Source organism: Mesoplodon densirostris, chromosome 1 (genome assembly GCF_025265405.1).
Source record: "Mesoplodon densirostris isolate mMesDen1 chromosome 1, mMesDen1 primary haplotype, whole genome shotgun sequence".
Lineage (NCBI taxonomy): Eukaryota > Metazoa > Chordata > Mammalia > Artiodactyla > Ziphiidae > Mesoplodon > Mesoplodon densirostris.
In genome coordinates this window covers 47483388-47504005 of record NC_082661.1, presented here as the reverse complement: position 1 = coordinate 47504005, position 20618 = coordinate 47483388, and the positions used below count along the sequence as shown (strand labels likewise).

At 52.6% G+C, this 20618-nt stretch overlaps 1 protein-coding gene across 1 annotated transcript; it reads right to left on the bottom strand.

Annotated features, from left to right (window-relative positions):
- Nucleotides 1–229: 229 nt before the first annotated feature.
- On the bottom strand, nt 230–18919 carry TMEM72 (transmembrane protein 72). The gene is made up of 5 exons (XM_060119574.1): nt 18850–18919; nt 7492–7558; nt 3909–3980; nt 2142–2281; nt 230–708 (listed from the first exon to the last, which is right to left on the bottom strand). The coding sequence occupies exons 1-5, from the start codon at nt 18917–18919 to the stop codon at nt 230–232; spliced, it is 828 nt and encodes a 275-aa protein (XP_059975557.1).
- Nucleotides 18920–20618: the final 1699 nt, after the last annotated feature.

Here is a 20618-nt window from a genome sequence, read left to right as displayed (position 1 = left end):
GCAGTGCGAACTTTGTTGGAGCCACCCTCAAGGTCTCCGCAGGACCTGTCGTGTTGCTCGATGATCCCAGAGGCCCAGCTACCGAAGGGATGTCTGGTCACCCGTTGAAGAACTGACCTGTGAAGACCCCGAGCTCCCCGCAGGGCCCCTGGACATCAGGAAATTCCGGGCAGGGCTGTCTCTCTATACAGACCCCTTGCTGAGCATCCCGCAGCCTGGAACAAGCAGCTCAGAAGAGGCTGGTGCCCGCGAGGGAAGATAGGAAGTGTGGGGCCTCGGGGGGAGGGATGATGGGGGTGGTGTCAGAGGTGACCTCCTCTGGCTCGCTGTCCCCATCGTTCAGGTCTTCGGCCAGGTCCGGAATCATTCTGACCGTACTGTCCTCAAAGTGCACCTGCTTCTTCTTGGCCAGTGGGTCAGCTGGTTCCAGAGTCAGCTCCGTCAGCGCGTCTGGGTGCTGGAGGGCGTTGGGCTTCCTGGTCCCTTTCAGGACGCTCTTCATGTGGATGAAGAGGGAGCCAGGCCCCTCCTTGAGGGCCCCATGAAAGGTGTACGTTTGCTCGGTGTCCCCAGAGCCGGTGGTACTCACAGCGCTGCCAGTGGGGTCCGTGTACTGCTCTGGGGGGGCCAGCACCTCTGCGGCAGCTTTGCTCTTTTTCCGCTTGCTCAGCAGGAAGTAGGCCAGGCCAGTGATGATGAGCATAGAGCCTGGAAGAGATCTGGGAGGTCAGGATGCTGGACATGTCCTGGAGAAAAGCCAGAGGCTGTCCACGCCCACCGTCCCAAAGGGCCACTGCGGCATGCCTGTGTGGCCACACTCAGGTCCCCAGTGCTGCAGCCCTCACACCTAACTTGTCCTCACAGACCCACATCAGACCCGTGTGGCAGGCCTGATGCCTGGCCGGAGGATGTCAGTGGGGCCAGTGCTGTGCTGGGGCCCTCACCCTGACAGTTAGCCAGGAGACCCTGTGCCCCAGGCCCCCTTCTTGCTGACAGCCGATCCTGGTGCTGCCCGCCTGTCTTCCCATCACCACGCTCAGCCTCCCCCTCAGGGACGGCTTGTTGAGGCTGGACCTGCAATGCCTTCGACAGACCTGGACTCTATGTTGGATACTGGGCCCAACTGCTGAACTGGGCTTCCTTCCATTCCCAGGAGTGGGGAGATCCTGCTTTACTGCCTGCTGCCCTATAAACATGGAGGAAATTGCAAATCCCTGTGGGTGCAGCTGGCACAGTGTTGGCTCCCCTCCTGGCCCCTCATGCAGCTTCCAGGCCAGGGGCCCCTCTGTATCCTGCTGGGATCCCCACCCTGTCCAAAGGAGGGGGTGAAGGTGGCTGTCCCGCCTGCCAGAGACAGGGCCTCCCATGCATCACACGCTCTCTAAGGAGTGGGGGGCCGTGGCTCGCTGTGACCTTGGCAGAGCTGAGTCCTGCTCAGGAGTGAAGGCTGCACGGAGTGTCCCTGAGAGGACATGACAGGTACTTTAAGAGAAACAGCAGGAAGGAAGAGGAGGCTCCACCTTTCCACCTCATCGCCAAGGGCGGTCAGCTTCCTGGCATTTTTAGATGGGTTGTGAGGAGGGGGGCAGTTTTCACAGCTAAGGAGGAGGGAGGAGGGTCCTAGCAGAAAAAATCATTGTCAAATCCCAGGAGGTGGAAGCGTCAGGTGCTGGCTTCTGAGATCAGAACCTGGGCTGACTAGCAGGGCGAATGGGGTGGGAGAAGAAGATGATGGAGTTGCAAGGGTCTTTGGAGATCCCATCTGGTGTGCCTTTCAAACCAGGCTGAGGAGTTTGGACTTGAATGGGTAGGTGCTAAGGAAGCACAGAAGGGCTTGGATGGAGAAGTGACTATCTTGCTCCCTCTGAAAGCTCAGACCACACACAAGCATTGGAGAAAAGGTCAGTTCGCTTTTGTGGGTATAGCCTCTGGACACCTATAGGAAAGATGCACTTCTTGGGACTTTTCTGCCACTTGACCAGTTCCTCATCCCTATGATCCATGCTAGAAAGGGCAGAGGGGCTAGTGGGGCCCTGGAGCCAGCATCACTGCAGGTCCATGAGAGCGGGATGCAGCCCCTTCTGCTCAGAGCCTACCTGCAGTGGGGGCTGCCTGCCTCCACTACCTCCTGGAGCTCCTACCTGGGATGGTCACGTGCCAGACCAGGACAGGGTGGAGGAAGCAGGCCACAGAGAGCAGCATGTAGGCCAGGAACCTCTGGAAGCAGCCCAGCCAGTGGGCCTTCTCCCTTGCTCTGTAGGCCAGGGACCCTGGCTGACACCTGGGGGGAGGAAGTCCAGGATTGGCAGGGAGTAGGCAGCGACCCAGGAAAGCCCCAGCAATATATAAAGCCATCAGAGTCTGGGATTGGGTCCTATTATGGCCATGTTCCCTGCAGTGGCCTCTGGTTGAATACCCCCAGGGGCTGAAGTCCTCACTGTGGGTTCCACAGTTAGGGGTCTTGCCTGAGCCTCTCCAGAGGGTCTCCAGCACTTTTTGTGAAATGCAGCCCAGACGTGCCAGTTTGGCCCAGGGGAGAGGAAGTTAAATGCTCTCAGGATGCTGCAAAGGCAGTGGGAAGAAGAGTAGGAGACTCAGGGGCACACTGGGAAGTCCACAGTGCAGTGCAGAAAGTGTGCGATACAGGAGACACCTGGCTGGGACAGTTGTAAGGGTTGTGCACTGCACAAAGGGCCTGGCCACATGGGTGAGAGGGCTGGAATCCAGCTGCACCCTACTCAAAGGAGCCTTGGCTAGGCATGAGATGGCATTGGCCCAAGGGGGCTTCTCTGTTAACTGGTATGCAAGGACCACACATGGGCCTGGCAGAGGCCTGATGCTGAGCAGGTTTCCTTAGGGGAGCTGTCTCCAGGCTGCAAAGGAGGAAAGTGTTTGCCTTTAGGTCCATCTCCCTCATCCTCTGAATTGGCTTGGAGCGGGGCTCTGCACACCGCATCCTGCCCAGTCTGGCTTTGGGGGAGTGGTGAGGGCTGGCGGATGACGTGTTGGACCAGAGCACGGCCCTCCTCCCACGTTCTGCGGCCGTGGCTCATTGGTGCCCCCTGGTGGTCATTATTTTGTAACAAACCCTGGCTGGGAGTGGAGGGGCTCCAGAGACTGTAAAATGCCTCTTCAGGCCCGGCGCACCTCCCTCCCCGGCCCTGAGAAGTTGCGAGGGTCCTTTCGCAGTGACATTCAGCAGAAGTGGGGGAGGTCTGCTGCCCTTGGGCTGGTAACCCTGGGAGGTGGCCAGTGGCCTTGCACGATGCCAGGAGAGCTGGATTTGAAGCCTGGCTCTTTTGCTGACCACCTAGAGACCCAACTGTCTAGATTCTGAGAACTGTGGCCAGGGGTCAGTCCTTGGCCACCCTGATGACAGCTTCCATGAACGGAACATGACTGGGCAGAGGTATAGGCCTCTGTGGCCATGTGGCTTCCCAAGATTCTGCAAAATCTGCATTCCTGCCTCACAAACGGGCATGGAGGCGGGCCCTGACTCATCCCTGGGTCCCAGCAGGAGGCACAGTCAGTTCTCAAACCCAGCTCTGGCTGCTCCAGGCTGGCTTTCCGCGAGGTACTTGCACCGTGGTAGATGACTCAGACAGGGGGTACAGTGACTGGCTGTTTCCAAAAGTTGGGGATGGACTCTGTCGGGGGACTCTGGGTGGGGTCAGGCCCTGAATGGATGAGTCAGTCCACTCCCTCGTTGGGAGAAGGGAAAAGGGGACCATTGAGCTCCACGAGCCTGAGCCCATGTCCAGGCTGGGGCTCGCGGCAGGGTCCGGAGGGAACCTGTCCGTGGCTGCTTTGGGAGCAGAACATCTACTGGGTCGTGGTCTCATGGGTGGAGGCATCTGGGAGTGTCTGGGGCTGGGGGTGGGAGTGGGGCCGCTCTGAAGGCTACTTACTGGAAGCAGATGGCCAGCAGCTGAGCCACGAAGTAGGCCCCTTCACTCACGGAGACGGCGGCTCCTGTAAACCTGTGGCGGAGGCAGGTGAGGGAGGCCGGGTACCCTCTGACCCTCCCTTCACTTCCCTCGGCTGTCTTCTCACAGAGCCTTGGCCTCCTGGGCTTCTGTGTATAGCTGAACAACTGACCGGGAGTTTCTTGACCTAATCTTGTCACCCAGTCAACATGAACCAGAAGCTGCTTGGATGCCAGGGCCTGTGCTGGGTTGGGCTGGGCTTCGGTGGTGGGGGGTAGGGGTGGAGGCCGGGGCACAGAGATAGATGAGGGAGTTACAGGCCAGCAGGGGAGATGACCTTGTCCCGTACACTGTTGCTTGGACACTGGCAGGCACATCCTTCTACCCAGTGTTGCCAGGGCTGACACTGACTGCTGGTTGTCTGAGCCTTAAAGCTGGATCTCTTGCCTTCTCATCATCTAAACGGTCACCAGCAGGGGCTGACTGCACTCCTTAGACAGCCTGAGAATCACTCGCAATCTTTCTGGTCTCACCTGTATTGCCTGAATTGGACACTGCCCCCTGAATCCTTATACCAGCCTCCCCTTTTGGCTTCCCTGACTCCCTGACCCTCACCTCCTGGCCTCCTGTTCCTCCAATCTATCACCACCAAGCTGCCCGAGGGCTCCTTCTGAATCTGATATTCCTCCTCATCCAGACTGCTTCAAATTCTCCTCTGCTTCAAGTGTGGTCTGGGGATCCTCCAGTCAGAATCTCCTGGAGATTCCTGGGCCAGCCCCAGACTGTATATATCAGAATATTTGGAGGGGAACTTATATTTTTTATTGGAGGGTCTCACTGGCCTATAGAAATGAAATTTCTTAGCGTGCCTTTGAGAGCCCTACATGAAGCTATTACATGCCACATGGCCTTTGCACAGGCTAGTGCCTCTTGGAGGTCTCCCCTTTTCTTCTCTTGTCCGTTTGACAATGTTAGTTATTTCTCTCTTTCTTCCTCTGACCATCTAGTACTTAATCTCTACCTTCTCCCACTTTCTCTGTGTCTCCCAGTATCTGCCTAGCTCTTACTCCTCAGCTTTTAAATGGTAATAATGAATTTACATAATGAATACATGGCATACATTTCTAAGGGCTTTACAAATACCAATTCATTTAATGATTTTTGTTAAATCACTGTGATTACCCTCAGTTTACAGCTGCGGAAACTGAGGCACAGGAAGGTCAAGCCCCTTGCTTATGGTCACATAGCTGATCAGTAGTGGGCCAAGATTCGAACCCAGCACTCAGACTGCAGAGCCTGTATGCCTACCAAGCACACCAGAGCATGTGCTTTGATAAACAAGTGACACTGCCTTTTTCTATGTTCTGGAGCAGAGGGGGAAACTGAGGCTTTGGGAATAGAGTGGCTCATTCAGATTTCCCAACTGGTGCTACAGAGGCTGTGCCTCTTGAGGCCAGGGATGCTGGGCCACTCAGACGAGGCAGTGAATCTAAGCAGAGAGCCCTGCCCTTGTAGCAACATCCTACACACGAAGGCCTCTGCCCAGGGCTCCATGCTGCCCATGTGGACCCTTCAGCCACCGTGTGTGGGTAAGTGTGAGGAAGGCGCTTAAGGGCCTCTTTGGAAGGAGGAAGACAGGAGGTGGGGTAGAGGAGAAGTGGAGAAAAGCCCGGAGAAAACCAATGACAAGTCAGCTCCTACTGGCACCTACTCGCGGCCATGGCCCCTACTTGGCCCTGGGGACACAGAGCAGGAAGTGACAGTCTATGGGGAGATGCTCCAGTAGACGGAGAGAACACAGTGGCAGGACTCTGAGATCTGCAGTGGGTGGGGGTAGATTGTGAGTATGGGAGGAGGATGAGTGGAAGAAGGAGTGAAAAGAGGAGGGAGAGACCTTTGGGCCTTTGGGTGTCCCTTGAGGAGAGAGTGGGGTATGAGTGGCAGGAGGGATGGGCCGGGTGGGCAGTGGGTGCCCATCCCAAGGGGTAAGAGCAGGGCACGGGTGGAGAACATAGACTAGTTTACTGAAAGGGGCAGGGGTCTTGAGGGTGGAAGGAACATCTTCTAGGACTGGACCACAGAGTGACCAGATGGGCACAGTGTCCCCTCAAGACAGGGACGGAGCAGTCAGGAAGAGGCAGGGTTCTGGGTAGAAAACAGTCTGCATTAACCAGCCATGGGTCTGGACTGTTCCGTAGGATAATACCCTCCACCTCTTGCCCGAAGTGGATGTTTGTGGGTGAACTAGGCAGCCATGTGGAGAGGAGGAAGGCCCGCCCTGTTTCTGGATTCCAGGCAGACAGTGCACCGCGGCCAGACACAGGCGCAGTTAAGATGTGGAGGGCCTTCTGAGCAAGGAGAAGCCCCTTCCAGCCAGCAGGGGCTCCAGGCTCAGGGAGGCTTCCCAGGGTGAAATGCAGGGAGGAATGACAGGCTTTGGGAATGCCGGAGTGGCTGGGAAGGCACTTGTGTGCTCTACAGGATAGAGCAACGGCTTAGAGGGGAGGTGATGTGGGTGAGTTTGAGAAAAAGTCAGAAGCTCCTGGGGTGTAAGTTGAGTGACAAGAAATAAGGTGGAGGCCGGAAGATGGCAAAGGAGTGTGGGCTGGAGGCTCTGGGATCCCTTGAAGGTGGATAGAGGGACCAGGTTTCTAGGTGGCTAAAGTTGCAGCAGTGTGGAGATGGGCCAGAAGGGTGGAACGGGGTTGTGGATGGTGGGTGTGATCCATGTAGCAGACCGAAGAGGCTCCCTGAGGCAGGAGGGCTCCTTAGGACATAGACCAGGCCACCGTGATGAGGGTGGGTATGGAGGGGAGGAGGTAGGGGGCAGAGGATGCAGCCTGGTGACCCTGCAGGCAGGCCGAGGCTCCCTTAGGATGGAGCTGCTGAGAAGCTGGGCTGTAGAGCCCACAGGGACCCCAGGCTCTCCTCACCCCTCTGGGATACCGCTGCACAGCGATGTTTTTCCCACTAGGGGGCGTCTGTAGAGGCAGCTGGCAGAGGAGAAAGGACAGAGGCTGAGAAACTGAAGGGACCCAGGTGGATGAATCTGGGCCCTGCTGTTCATGGGCTTGGTGATGTGGGCTGAGTTGCTTACTCCCTCTGAATTTTTTTTTTTTTTTATCTGCAGAACAGACTATATGCACTTCTTCTGTAATGCTGTCAAAGGTAAAGGACATAAGGTAAATAAAACATTTAACTGTGCTTGGCATTTGAGGAGCTCAGATAGTCCTTTGAACTGATTCCCCAATCTCTAAAACAAGAGCTTGGTTATTGTTTTCTGAATAAAGACATGATTGAAGAGATGGATGGATGGATAGATGTATGGATGGATGGGTGGGTGGATGGATGGATAGGATGCTCATTGGTTGATTTACGGGATGATCTGGCTAAAGTCCTTCCCAACGAGGGGATATTCCAGAAGCCCTCTGTACTCCTTTCACCTTTGGGACAGAATGGAGCTCGTGTGGGATGGGGGGATGCTGTGGATGAGTCTCAGCAGATGGACTTGGGGTGAGCTGGAACAGAACATACAGGCAGGGAGGGCACGTGCACACATACTCACAGCAGATAGAAAGCCAGGCTTTTAAACTGTCCCTGGAGGAAGGTCTCAGTGCCCACGCCGATCAACACTAAGGGGAGAAGAAGAGGAGGGAAGAGTGGGCCCAGGTGCTCCAGCCACGGCACTGCCTTGTGCAGGCCCCTTGGACATGGAGTGAGCCCTCTTCTGGGGATTGGGAGCAGGGTAGGCTCCTCTCCATGTGACACAGGGAGCTGTGGCTGGGAAGGTGCAAGAGAGCAAGGAGGCTTCTGGATTGGTCTCTGGAAACCAGAGGGGTTTCATGCAGCACCCCAGAGGCCTTTTAATCCAGTCTCCCCAGAGCAGATGCCCGTCCTTCGCTGTCCACATTGGTCATGCTGCCACCCTTTTAGTGCCCCTGAAACAGCCCACACTGACAGGCCATGAAGCCCTGGGCTCCACCGGTGTCCTCCACATGGAGTGGCTTCAAGGGCCCTTACCATCCTGTAGGCCCATGTGGGCTGTGTTTCTGGGCCCTAGAGCTTGGCCATGGGACCTGCCCCCACCTGTGTTCCCTTGCCCAGATCACGGTTCTTGCTGTTTCCATGCCCTCGTTTTCACTTGCTGGCTTGGCGGCTGCATCATGCACTCCTGGCTCATCACTTTGGACCCAGGGCTGATTAAGGACCCAGGACATGAGATGCGGCTCAGCCTCATCTCTCTGCCCATCTCTTCTTGGCAGTTGGTGTCTGTGCTCAACTACCTGACCTTGCATTTGTACGAGTAAATCCATCTTGGACCCACGTTTGTGGACTTGCTGGGTCCTGGCTGTCTCCTGACTCTCACGGCTTCACTCAACCAGCCGCAGCCCTGACCCATCCACCCGCTGATGGAAACGTTCCACAGACAGCATGCAGATGTTCCTCCCGCCGTGGTGACCCACCCCTCAGACCTCTTTCTGGCCCTAACTGATTACAGCCCACGCACCCTACATTTCTCTCTCTGGGCTCTGACGACCCACGCTGGTATTTGCCGAACAGTGACTTCCGCTCGTCTCCCTCCCAGGGAGTCAAAGATGGTGGGGCTGAGCTTCTGTTCTCGGCTGCCCCTGTGTGGCCCTTCATCTCTGCCGCGTGGGGGGCTGCTTCCCTGGGCCTGATGCCTCCTTTTTTCCCTGGCGGATTCGCTGTGTAAGCACCCATGCTCAGGTGACTGGAGCCCTTTGTCCACTGCGGAAATGCTGTCTCCTGAAATGCAGGGTGGAGCCGTTCACTTAGGCACCAGCACCTCCTCCCCTCCCTTCATGGGGGGCTGCAGAAGTATTTTAGGGAGAAGGGGACAGGGCTCTTCCATCGAGGAAGGGGGTGCCTATGTATTCTTAGCGATGGGGGTTCCAGTGCTCCCCGTGGTTATGGGCCAGGATGGTGGAGGACACTGTCTTCTCCAGGTCCTAGCCACTTGCTGGCTTGCCCCAGGTGAGGAATCAGGGATGCCACACAGCCTCATTCCCCTCTGCAGTGTTAATGTGACCTGTAGAACACCAGTGGCTGATACACAATGGCCACACGTGTCCTGGTTCCTCACAGCAGCCCCACAGCACAGGGAGTTCTATACTCCCCATTTCATAGGGATGGAAATGAGGCTCAGTGACCTTGTATAGTTCTCCCAAGGACACATCTAGAAAACAAAGGACCGATAGAGCAAACTTGAGCCTTCTGGCTCCAGGCGATGGGCCATTTCCTGATTTCCACTGTCGACCTGTGTGTGTGTGTGTATGTGTGTGTGTGTGTGTGTGTGTGTGTGTTATGCAGGCAAATATTCATGTATTTAGTTTTCACTGTGTCTCCTGTCCTGTTCTCAGCACTAAGCATTTATTAACTTATTTAATCATCATAGCAGTCCTATGTGAAAGTACTGTTACCCTCACTTTACAGAAGAGGAAACTGAGGCACAGGGAGTATAAGTAAAACAAAGAAACAAACAAACCAATTATGGATGCCTAGGTCAGGTCCTGCATTTCGGTCTCCCACTTGCCAGTTAATAGCTGAGCCAATCTCTCTGAGGATTCAGTAAATTAATTAATGCCAAGCACATCACCAGTGCTCAGTGAAATCACCAATTTTTTGTACAAGAATCCAGTCCAGCCTGGGGAAGTGTCTTCCTACCCAGGGCCTGGGGAAGGGGTCTTCTGCTCAAGGCTGATGCTTGTGATTGTTCACTTCTGTGGTGAGGCAGGACCTTCATTCACCTTGTAATCTTTGTAGATTTGCGTGGGCTTCTGGCGATGACCAGCAGATGGCAGGAACGGGTCTTGGGAACTCAGCCCCGTTTCCTGATTTGCACCCCTTTGGCATATGGAGTGCTATTTTGATGTCTTTTGATGGAAACAGAGGGTCAATAGTCAAAGGGGGCATTTCAGGAACACTCTAGAGGCAGTTTGCAGTTAAAAAATGAGAATAACAATAGGGAAAAGAGAGAGCTGGGTTGAAATCCCAGTTCTGTGTGGGTAACGATGGATAAGTACTTAATTCATCTGAGCTGGGTTTACCATCTGTGGAATGGGGAGAATTCGTTGTATCTCCTAGAGTTGTTGCTTGGATTGGAGAAAAAAAACAGGTCTGAGAAACTGGGCTTTGTGCTCATAGATGTCACGAGGCCTATATACACAAGCTCCTTCCTCCCTCTACCTCTGGCCTGGGCAGATCTCCCAGCCTCCAGGTGCCCGTTTTGCATCAAGGAAAGTGGGGTCACTCTTCCAAAAGCTCTCAACCAACAGTAAACATGCTGGATTCTGCAAGCCCAGGGACAGAGATATGCCCTTTGGTAGGGGGAGGAGAGCAAGGGGGTGAAGTCAGAAACATGACCCCTCAGGCCAGGAGATCTGTAGGGGATTCTCACGGAAGGCCATAAGTCCCTTTGACACTGGGGCCAAAGGGTCCCCGGCTGGATCCTCCCAGTTCTGGGGCTCATGACCTCAGAGGCAGATCATGTGAGGTTGAGGCAATGCTGGCCAACGTGAAGTCCTTCCTTCTGTCCCCCTCATCCGTCTGTCTGCTTGTGACCTCGACCCAGCTTCCGCCCACAGCTGCCTGCCCAGGCTCCGTGGTGTCTCCTGACGGCTATTCCTAGACTGTGCTTCCATCTCGTCTTCTGTGGTTTCACAGGGCTCTAGCTCTGAGCAAAATGGACCAACCTACAACAGCCACTCACCCCAACAAATGACGCTGTGGTCCTTGCCCTGAGCTGGTCACGGGGACAGAGGAGCTGAGATTGAGGCTGGAGATGGGGGACAAATGCCATACCTGTCCCCAGAATCAGGGCTTCATGATAACAACTTCTCCATGAGAAAGAATTGCCCCAGAAGAGCCTTGATCCTGGGCGGCACTGTTCTTTGTGGCACAGGGGATGCGGGTGCTGGGCAGAGCCACCTGTGCTACTTTTACACCCCCACTGAGGGGCCTTAGACTCCTTCCATCCCTCCCTGTTGTCTGTCCCTTAGGATCTTGTTGCCCCTCATCCCAACCCAACAGAATCATGTTACAAGCCCACCCTGGAACAGTCTGACCCACCCCTCCATCTCACTTCCCCTCACTGTCTCCAGGGAGGCATCTTTTCTGGCATCTGGTTAGAACCAGCATCTGTGGACAAGCCTGGGCTCTGTGCCTCATTCCCTGGCCTCTAGTTTCTTTCCCTCCTGTCTGGGCTGAGTCCAACCACAGCACAGTATTTTCTTCTCCCAGAGGCCAGGGCTTTCTTCTGAGTTGCCTTCCTGAGCTGTTTGTTATAGTTCAGACTTAGCAGGGATCAGAGATTCTGGACCTGTGGTGCAGGCCTGGGCCAGGCACACACCGGAGCATCTTTCCCGGCATCCTGAGGCTCTGGTCCAGAGTGTGGGTCGATGAAAGCTATGGGTGTGCAGTGCTGTGACAGAGAACGTGAGGCTTGATCAGAAAAGCAGAGTCCTGGCTCCTCAAGCAAACGATAACTCTCTTACTTGCTTCCTATTCCAGAAAAATGGGGATGATAAAGCACGCATAACTGACTATGAGCCTCAGGCGTAATAAATTATAGAGAGCTGTGCGAATGTAGATGATGGCTAATGGAATTATTAGGAGAGGCAGATTGTTCCCATCAGTAGTCTCAGGGGAAGGGAAGGGTTTATTCTTATCCTTTCTTTCCATTAATACATGTTTTTATTGTGGCTCAAGAGCTCTTTTCTATGTATTGATGTTGCTCATTGATTTTCCTGTCTCGGGTCCCTTCTGCAGGCCTGATTGATACAAGTGGCCCAAAGCCCCATCTACAGGTACATCTCATGTGTTAAGCCCCTCTGTGCAGCCTGCTAAGGGCCCGTGTGCTCCTGAGGATGGGGCCTGTTATCTCCAAGGCTTCTGGCCTCGTGCTACCTTTGCCTCAGGGCCGATGTCATGGTTGGCTGTAGCTTATCTGTTCTGACTCCATCACTGGGTTGAGTTTTGACACCTGTCTTGCATTCAGTGCAGTGCCTTGTTGGCAACACAGGACACTTCACAGAGGTCACTAGAGGTCACACGCTAACTGGCTTTCCATGCCAGGCAGTGGTCTTGGCCCTGGATGCCTGGGGAGCTGGGTGAGAATGTCATATTCACTGCTGCTAAGGGCACCTCATAACTCCCCATGTCGTATTTATTGCTCTTCTTCATCCTCAGCTATGGCATATCTCCTACTGGTCTTAGTGTCTGTAAGGACAAACTGATCTGATGACAATGGCTGGGGATGGTTCAAAGGGGGTCACAGCTGACTGTAGACGTGAAGGCTAGGTTTGCACCATTTCTAAGAACACAGAGATGTTGGAACTAGTTGCTAAGAATCCAATGAGACAATAAAGTAGTAGCTGCAGGTTTCTTAACTCAGGAGAAGTTGTGGCAGATGCTAAGCCTGGCAGGGAAGTTTACCAGTGTGCTGAGAGCCATTCGGGTGACACCTATGAGCCAGGGTTCAGAGACACTATGAGAAAAGGCCAAGATTTTATAGAAGAAAATTCTAGATATTCAGTTAGAAGAGATTTTAGAGTATAGGGTGGCCCTTAGTGCCCTCCAACCCACTCACAAGCCTGCTTGGGGAGAATTTCCTGAAGGTGAGAGAGTCCTCATTCTCTGCTGGATTCTCTACTATCAACTATAGTAGACCGTCCAAGAGGACTATTTTGTTTGGCCTTGTAGATTGTCCAAAGTGCCTGTGGTAGATTGTAATGATGCCCCTGCAAACCTTCACCCCCTTGATCCACACCCTTTGTTATATGACTTTTCAGCCCCTTGCACTGAAGAGAAGTCTGTTTCCCCTTCCCTTCAATCTGGGCTCAGCAATGTGACTTGCTTTGGACAACAGGATGTTATCAGATACCAGGCAAGCACAGATGGGAAACGGGCTTGTGAACTGGACCTGCTTTCTCGTGCCTCTGCCATTATCATGGGCACATGGCCAGGCCAGCCTGCTGGAAGACAAGGGACCTTATCATCCCAGCCAAGGCAAGTCTAGACAAACCAACAACTGTCTGACCCTCAGATAGGTGAGTACATCCAGCCTACGTTAGCAGAGATGCCTAACCTACTCGCCCAGATGTGTGAATGATAAAAGCTTATTACTATATGCCACTAAGGTTTTGCAGTTGTTACACAGCATTATTCTGGCAATAGATAACTGACACATCCACTATTAAAAACAGCTTTATTGAAGTATAATTGACATGCAACAAACTGCACATATTTAAAATGTGCAATTTGGTAAGTGTTGACATATGTGTATACCAGGGAAACCATCACTCCAGTCAAGATAGTGAAACATATTTATCACCCTAAAGTTTCCTTGTGTCCTTGTAATCTTACCTTCCAACGCTTCCATTTGAATAGGGCTAAAGTCAAACTATGCATTTGCTGTACTCTTTAAAAAATAATGAGAACATCTGAGTTTAAATGCTTCTTTTATCCTAGACTATATTAATAAGCCAAGTCTCCATTTGGATGGAATGTGGCAAGAAATGGGGCTGTCAGGAACGTGGCTCTGTCCTTTATGTAGAGAAGAGGTTAATGGGTCAAAAACCTGGAACAAAGCAAAACTCCTAAGTGATCCCAGGTTGATCGAAAGTAGTTGATTTGTGGCAAGCAGGACTTGCTTAAAATGGCTATGTCTCAAGCCCGGCTCCTGTCCTCATTGGCTGAGTGGTGCCCTTCTCTTGGGAGCTGTGTGCTGACAGCCCTCAGATGTTCCACTGCATCACTGCCCTGTGAGTGGGCAGACTGGGGCTCCAACACCAGATCTGCTGTTTACTGGCTGTGTAGCTTCTCCCAAACTACCTAAACATTCTGAGCCTCAGTTTCCTCATTTGTAAAATGGGATTTAGCTCAGCACTCGGCCCTCACAGGTACTGGTAGGGCTGCAGCACGATAATGGCTTTACAGCATGTTGTCAGTCATGTACCTCTGGACCCATACATGGAACGTACTACTGCGATAATTCCTTCTGGAAATTTGTGCAGATTTGTCTGTCCCCAGATGAGGTCCAGGTGTGGGTTTGGCTGGAGATGGTCATGGTGGTGCCAGTCAAAGCATGCTTGGCAATCATTCAAGGACAGAGAATGAGCAGTTGGATCAAATATCAGTGACTTTACAGATTTAGAGAACAAACTAGTGGTTACCAGTGGGGAGATGGAAGGGGAGAAGGGCAATATCAGAGTAGGGGAAAAGGAAAAAAAGGGTTATTATGGGATTATATGAAATCATGTGTGTGAAACTTTTGAAAGTTGTAAAGCACTCTAGAATTTAAAGAAATTTCATTCAATAAAAAAAGATCATATAATATTGCAGATAAAAAGAATATCAGTGTCTTTAGATTTAGGAAGTGTCTGATCAATCCTTCCTTTGCTTCAGTGTAACTATGTCCACTCTCACCATGACCTCACCTGCCTGAGGCTGTGCATGGTCAGGACTGACCGGTGGTGGGGGCACTAGACTGATAGGGTGGCCTCAGCCAGCCTCTTTGGCACCCTCTGTGTGTCTTGCATTCTGCATCCGATCGTTTCGCCAAGACATAGAAAGACATGTCCTTTGGCCTGATTTAGGCAGAAGGCATGATGATGAAGAGTAGGGTCTCAGGAGTAGATAGCCATCAATGGAAATCTTGCCTCTTTGCTTCCTGAGTGTGAAACTTTGAACCAGGTACTTCACCAATCAGCCCTCAGTTCCCCGCCAAGTGCAATGGGGATGAGGATGAGTGTGATGATGCTTCAAAGGGTAGTTATATATAAAAAAAATGGTCATGAAGAACCTAGGGGTAAGATGGGAATAAAGACATAGACCTACTAGAGCATGGACTTGAGGACACAGAGAGGGGGAAGGGTAAGCTGGGACAAACTGAGAGAGTTGCATGGACATATATACACTACCAAACGTAAAACAGATAGCTAGTGGGAAGCAGCCGCACAGCACAGGGAGATCAGCTCGGTGCTTTGTGACCATCTAGAGTGGTGGGATAGGGAGGGTGGGAGGGAGGGAGATGCAAGAGGGAAGAGATACAGGAACATATGTATATGTATAACAGATTCACTTTGTTATAAAGCAGAAACTAACACACCATTGTAAAGCAATTATACTCCAATAAAGATGTTAAAAAAAAAGGGTAGTTATGAGGATGAAATGAAATACTACATTTAAAACATGTAGCACTGAGCTAGGGTCACAATAGATACTCAGGTAATAGTGTTCATGGGCAGCTGTTACATCAAGAGCAGAGGCTGTAAGAGTGAAAAAATGCCCCCGAGGTTTGGGATGGAGAAGCTTGAGTGAGTTTGGCTCTGAGGATAGTTGAGAGGCCTCCCCACAGGGCCCAGAGACATTTCCTCAGCAGTTCCTCTTTGTGGGAAGCCCAGGCCTGTACTTGTGCAAGGACACAGCTGTGAGGAGAGGTCTTTCTCTCCAGGGTCAAGGCCCAGGGAAATGGATCTCCTCACATCCCTCTGCACCCCAGCCCAGATCTGGAGGGCCTTCAAGGTGTAGCATCTACCCTGACACAGGGAGCTCTTTCCACCCTCTCTCTGCAGGCTTGGGGCAGGGACTGAGGACTGGGGAGGACGTTCATGGGGATTCACTCTGGGGGATAAGGAGGACAGCAGAGGTGCAAAGGGAAGCCTTCCAAGCACAGGATGGGGACCAACCTTGCTGGACAGGTCCCTTTTCTCATTTTATGGAGGAAGTGCGCCCTGGGCCTCAGCGTTCCCATCTCAGTTGAAACCCATTTTCCCAGGTCCCCCCGTCCTGACAGTTAATGAGAATGAAACACAGGGCTGGGCCTCCCCTGGGGCCTGAGTCTCTGACTTGGATGTCCTGACCCTGTCTTCAGGTGGACAGAGTGAGAACCTGCCGGAGGGATGGGCACGTAGGGGTCTGACATGTTTACCGGCAGGTGTGCAGTGCTCCCAGTCCGTGTGCAGCTCCCTGGTTGTGTCTTTTCTTTGGGTGGTTCCTGGTGTCACATCTCAGCAACAGAGGGACACCCACTGCCTTCCATGGCCAGGCAGGGGATACAAATGAATGACACCAGCCAAGTGTAAGTCAAATAAGGAGAAGTGGGTCTGTGATGACCTGGAAAGCTTATGACTTCAGAGAGAGAGAGAATTGCCTCATTTTCTAATTTTCAAAACACTTCTGCCTGGGGGCAATCGGCAAGGCCTGTTTACCCTTCTTTCGCGGTGGCAGTGCTCTGTCTGCGCCCACTCATGGTGTGGGGCTGGTCATGGGGGTGGGACAGCCATGACCCCTGGGACCACTGAACATGCTAATGAAGCTTCATTTAAAGGGGCTGAGTGGGGAGGAAGAGGTGAGCTGTGCTTCGGGCACAGCCGCTGGGCCTTGCAATCCTGGTGCATGTCCCCAGGTCCTGGCGCCTTTAGAGCTGCTGACAGCCTCAGATGCATCTGCAGAGGGAAAGGGAAACCAGGGAGGTGCTGCTGGATCAGGAGCTGCCTGGTCCCTGCAGGTGACACTCTGGGTGACCTTGGGTCACACACTTTTCCTAGTTTCTAGGAAACTCACGCTCCTCCCCACAGGCAGACCAGGGCTACCTTAGGTCTCCCAGAGTTTCTGCAAAGTGACAGCCTCTGTCTCAAGTCTGATTTCCTCTCTAGCAGCAATGCCCCTATAAATGAGGTCTGGACTTCTTAACAGAGGATTTCGACAAAAAAGAGGCTTAAGAGAATAAGGAATTTGCAAATCTTACACATTGGAAATAGGCCAGCAGTTCAGTGATGCTGAAAGAAACTCGAGATTTTCCCAAGATGACTAAAGCCCCTCTTTCTAGCTTCCACCTGCTCCCAGCACTCTAGAAAGCCCAAACACAATTATTGGAAAGCCTAGCCATTAGAAGGCAATATAGTGGCCTATATTTAGCCTGGATCCTACGTCAAAACCAAGGGAGAGGACCGTCTTCTGCATTAGCAGTGGCCCTCTGCACAGAGATAAGGGCTGTAGTTCAGAGGAGAAGTTTGTGTGTGTAGTGTGTGTGTATGTGTGTGTGTGTGTGTTTGTGTGGCTGCAGACCCTTCCACTGGCTGAGATAATTCGGACTTTTAAATTGTCTGTAGCTAATCCATTAAAAGTTTATATACCTCTTAAAACAGCTTCCCGACAGAAGCCAGGTCTCCCCTCTGGGCAGAGCGTGGCAGGGGGAAGTGTCACTGTGATTTCTGACAGATGAAAGGGGTGCGTTTTACATATTTAGAAACCAAGGCATAGAGGAGGGCAGGATGTAGTCAAGATCAACCGTGGTTGATCTTGAGATGAGGACTCAAACCCCAGACACCGACACCCTACTGAGGGTTAACTTCCCTTCCACAGGATGGGCATTTAGGGGCCTTGGAGCTCATGTAGGTGACAAGGTGGGTCTGATGGAGGCTGGACCTGGCTCCCCTACTTGTTCATTTGCTCAGGGCCCTCAGCAGAGCAGTTCCAGACCCGTCCTGGTGCCCACTGGATGGGGCTTCCTGCCCTGGGAAGAAGGAGCTCTTTGGGCAGAGTCCTGGCCTTTTGAAAAATCCAGCCATCAGGGTTCCAGGCCGGCTATCCCTCGGACCTGTAGCATGACCTTGGGCAAGGTCACTGCCCCTATTTGAACTTAGGTGTTCCTTCTTGTAACAGGAGGGATGGGATTAGACCATCGACAGCAGGCGTCCCTGTGCCAAGTCAGGGCTAATTGCTAGAAGAGCCCACTGGCCAGCATAGCAGTGAAGCTGGCCCTGAACCCAGGGAATGACACAGATCCCCACTGAGCTCTGAAGCATGTCCTGGGGCTTCTCCCAAAAGGTTTACATCCTCAGTTCTACTTAGCTATGCTCAGTTCATGCATCCTTGACTCTCCAAAACACCTGGCTAGCAGGCTCAGTTATCTCTATCATAAAGATTACAAAGCGTGATTCCAGAGGGCCCAGGTGGCTCTCCCAATGTCACACATCGGTGAGCGACAGGGCTGGAGTAGGAACCAGCACTGTTTGGGTCTGAGCAGGGAGCCATTTCCCATTTTCCAAGACCCATTCGTAAGATTGTGTATAATGGTGGGCGAGGACTTGATCAGCAGTGGGTGTCTCTTCTCTGTCCCCAGGGGACAGTGGGGGCCAGAGCCATGGCTCAGAATGCTGCCTGCTCACCTTCCCAACACAGATCATGGCCACGTGGGGGGCTCGGGCTAGGGTCCGGGTCCGAGCTGGGGAAGTGAGCAGGCAGAGCTCAGGGTCACAGCTGTGCAGGTACCACTGTAACCATCTGTCTTCCCGGCAAGTCGAGCAGCCCCCGGATCAGGCTGGGTGAGGAATAGCAGCCCAGCACGGGGAACCATTTCTCCCCCCAAACCCTCGGTGTTTTAAGGGAAGGCTGGGATCTCTGTGTCCAGCTCTCTAGCTCAGCCTTCCCCGTGTGCTGGGAATTCTCTCTCCATGAAGTGGGGCTGTGGTTTGAATAAAACAAGATGCACTCCAGTGACCCTTGACTGTGCAGTGAGGCAGCCGATTCTTACATTTGCCCAGCCCTTCACACCTTCACCTTCAGCTCCCACCTCCACCTCACAGCAGCCCCCAAGGAGGTGGGGCAGACCCTTTCAACTCATTTCACAGATGACGATGCTGAGGTTTCCCAAGGTCACAGGGATGGTGGGCTGCCAAGCAGAGATTCTGCACCAGACCCCTGGATCCCAGCCCCAGGCTCACTCCACTGCACCTGCTGCTGCCTTGAAGAGCAGTGTTTCTGGGGTTTGGGGAAAGAAAGTGATGAATATGTGGCCAGGTGTTTCTTCCCATCCCTCGCTGGCCGGCTCCCACCCTTTGGGCAGTCCTGTCACTGTGCCCAGTACACAGAGGACCGAAGCTGGGGGGAGGGGTCCTACCTGTAGCAGTGGTGATGCCCAGGAGCCGACAGGTGTATTCCAGCCCCGTCCAGAACACCTGCAGTTTCATGGTGCAGGGTCCCAGAAAGGCAGTCAGCAGAAGCTCTGGCCCGAGATGCTCCAGGTGGCCTGTGTGCAGCGGGAGGCTGTGGCTACCAGCTCCGGGCTCTTGCACCCTGGGACCCTGCCTTCCCAAACCAGTCCAGGCCACCTCAGCCTGGCCGAGGTGTGAATAGGGCTCACTTTCCCAGCTTGCCAGGTGCTCAGCTTAATCATTACCTTGGAAGAATGTCCCCACTGCTCAACGCAGCCAGGGCCTGGTCTGGAGCTGCTGCGTCCCCAGCGTGGCTGCCTGAGATCAGGCCGATTAGGGCTGGGCTGGAGGCAGCGTGGAGCTGGCAATTAACTGTTTCTGGCTGGGAGGGGGGAGCCAGCCAAGGAGTCAGCCCAGGCCCTGCCTTACTGGGTAGCAGAAAGGCGCAGAGAAAGTCACGTCTGGACCTGAGGCCTTCAGGGTCTGAGAGTCAGTGTCTGGAGGTCACAGTGTACATGCAGGTTTGTGTTTGTGTGTGTATGGGAGAGAGGGATGTGTCTTTAAATCACCAGCAGAAACAACTTTTGAAATGAGTTCCAAGCCTCTATTCTGCTGTATTTAGGTGGATTAGAAAGCTTCCAAGTCTGTGGCAGATTTGGACTCTGACCAGACATGCTTAGCTCAGACCCATGCCACACATGGACTTTTCTTTATCCCTGACATGCATCCCTGACATGTGATGCGGGAAATTACTATAATCTTTGGGAGGTGAGTTGCTATGTCAATAATTAACTAGGTGACCTTGGGGAAACCCAAAGATATGCATGAGCCTTAGTAACTTTTGCAGAAAATAAATGAGCAGATTTGGCTGGATTGGTGGTTTTCAAAGCATGTTCTGACAGCTGCTCCAAGAAGCCTATCCTCTAAAATTGGACAATGGTGGGCTTTTACTAATTCTTACTTTACTAACTGACACAAGGGATTGAATTATATCAAGTTTTAGTTTTCCTCCCAGGCATTTTTCTGGAACTTTTTATGCCTCTGCCCATATGGGGTAGACATCAAAAACAACCAAAGGAGGAGAAAAAAATTCCAAACTAAATTCTAATAATAGAAGACTCAGGCATAGTCCGTTTTGCTTTTTTCTTTGTTGAGCATGCATAAGCCCTCATATAATAAATATTCTTTGCTGTTCAATTATTTTAATTTGATTGATTAATTTGATCAAGATTTCATAGTGTTCCATAAAGACTACTAATTTTCCTGCATTGCATGAGTTTAAGAACTTCTATGTTCATGTGATCTTTAAGATCAAGTTTAAAAATGTATGATTTGACGTATGTGTTTACTTCTTTGGTTAGTTGACTGAGTTTAATAGCAGACTATGTTCATCAACTCCAAACTTCCCAATTTCGACAGGTCTTGACACTCTCGCACCTCTCCCCCAGTGCTGGTACCTGAGTCTCCGTGGCACAGGCTGAATTGCACAGGTGGAGGTGCTGGGGGCTGGGGTCAGCAGCCTGTGGCTCACGTCCTTCAGGCACCTGTTCTTCCTGAGCTCCGTGGGAAGCTCTGGGTGCCCCACAGCACGCCTGGCTTCTTCCTTGCTAAAGCAGCCGACTATGCTGTAAACCTGGCCCCTCCATGCTCAGGAGACATGGTGTCCTTCCAGGCTTTCGTTGGCGGGGTCTGTTCAGCCCGCTGGTCCTGGTTAAGCCTCCCCTTCCTAGCAACT

Excerpts from the sequence above, each read along its gene's own strand:
- TMEM72 (XM_060119574.1), bottom strand. The coding sequence starts at position 18,919 with ATGAAACTGCAGGTGTTCTGGACGGGGCTGGAATACACCTGTCGGCTC. Across the intron at positions 3,981-7,491 it reads AGCCTGGCTTTCTATCTGCT|GTTTACAGGAGCCGCCGTCT; the intron begins GTGAGTATGTGT and ends CCTCCGCCACAG. Across the intron at positions 709-2,141 it reads CTGGCACGTGACCATCCCAG|GCTCTATGCTCATCATCACT; the intron begins GTAGGAGCTCCA and ends GATCTCTTCCAG.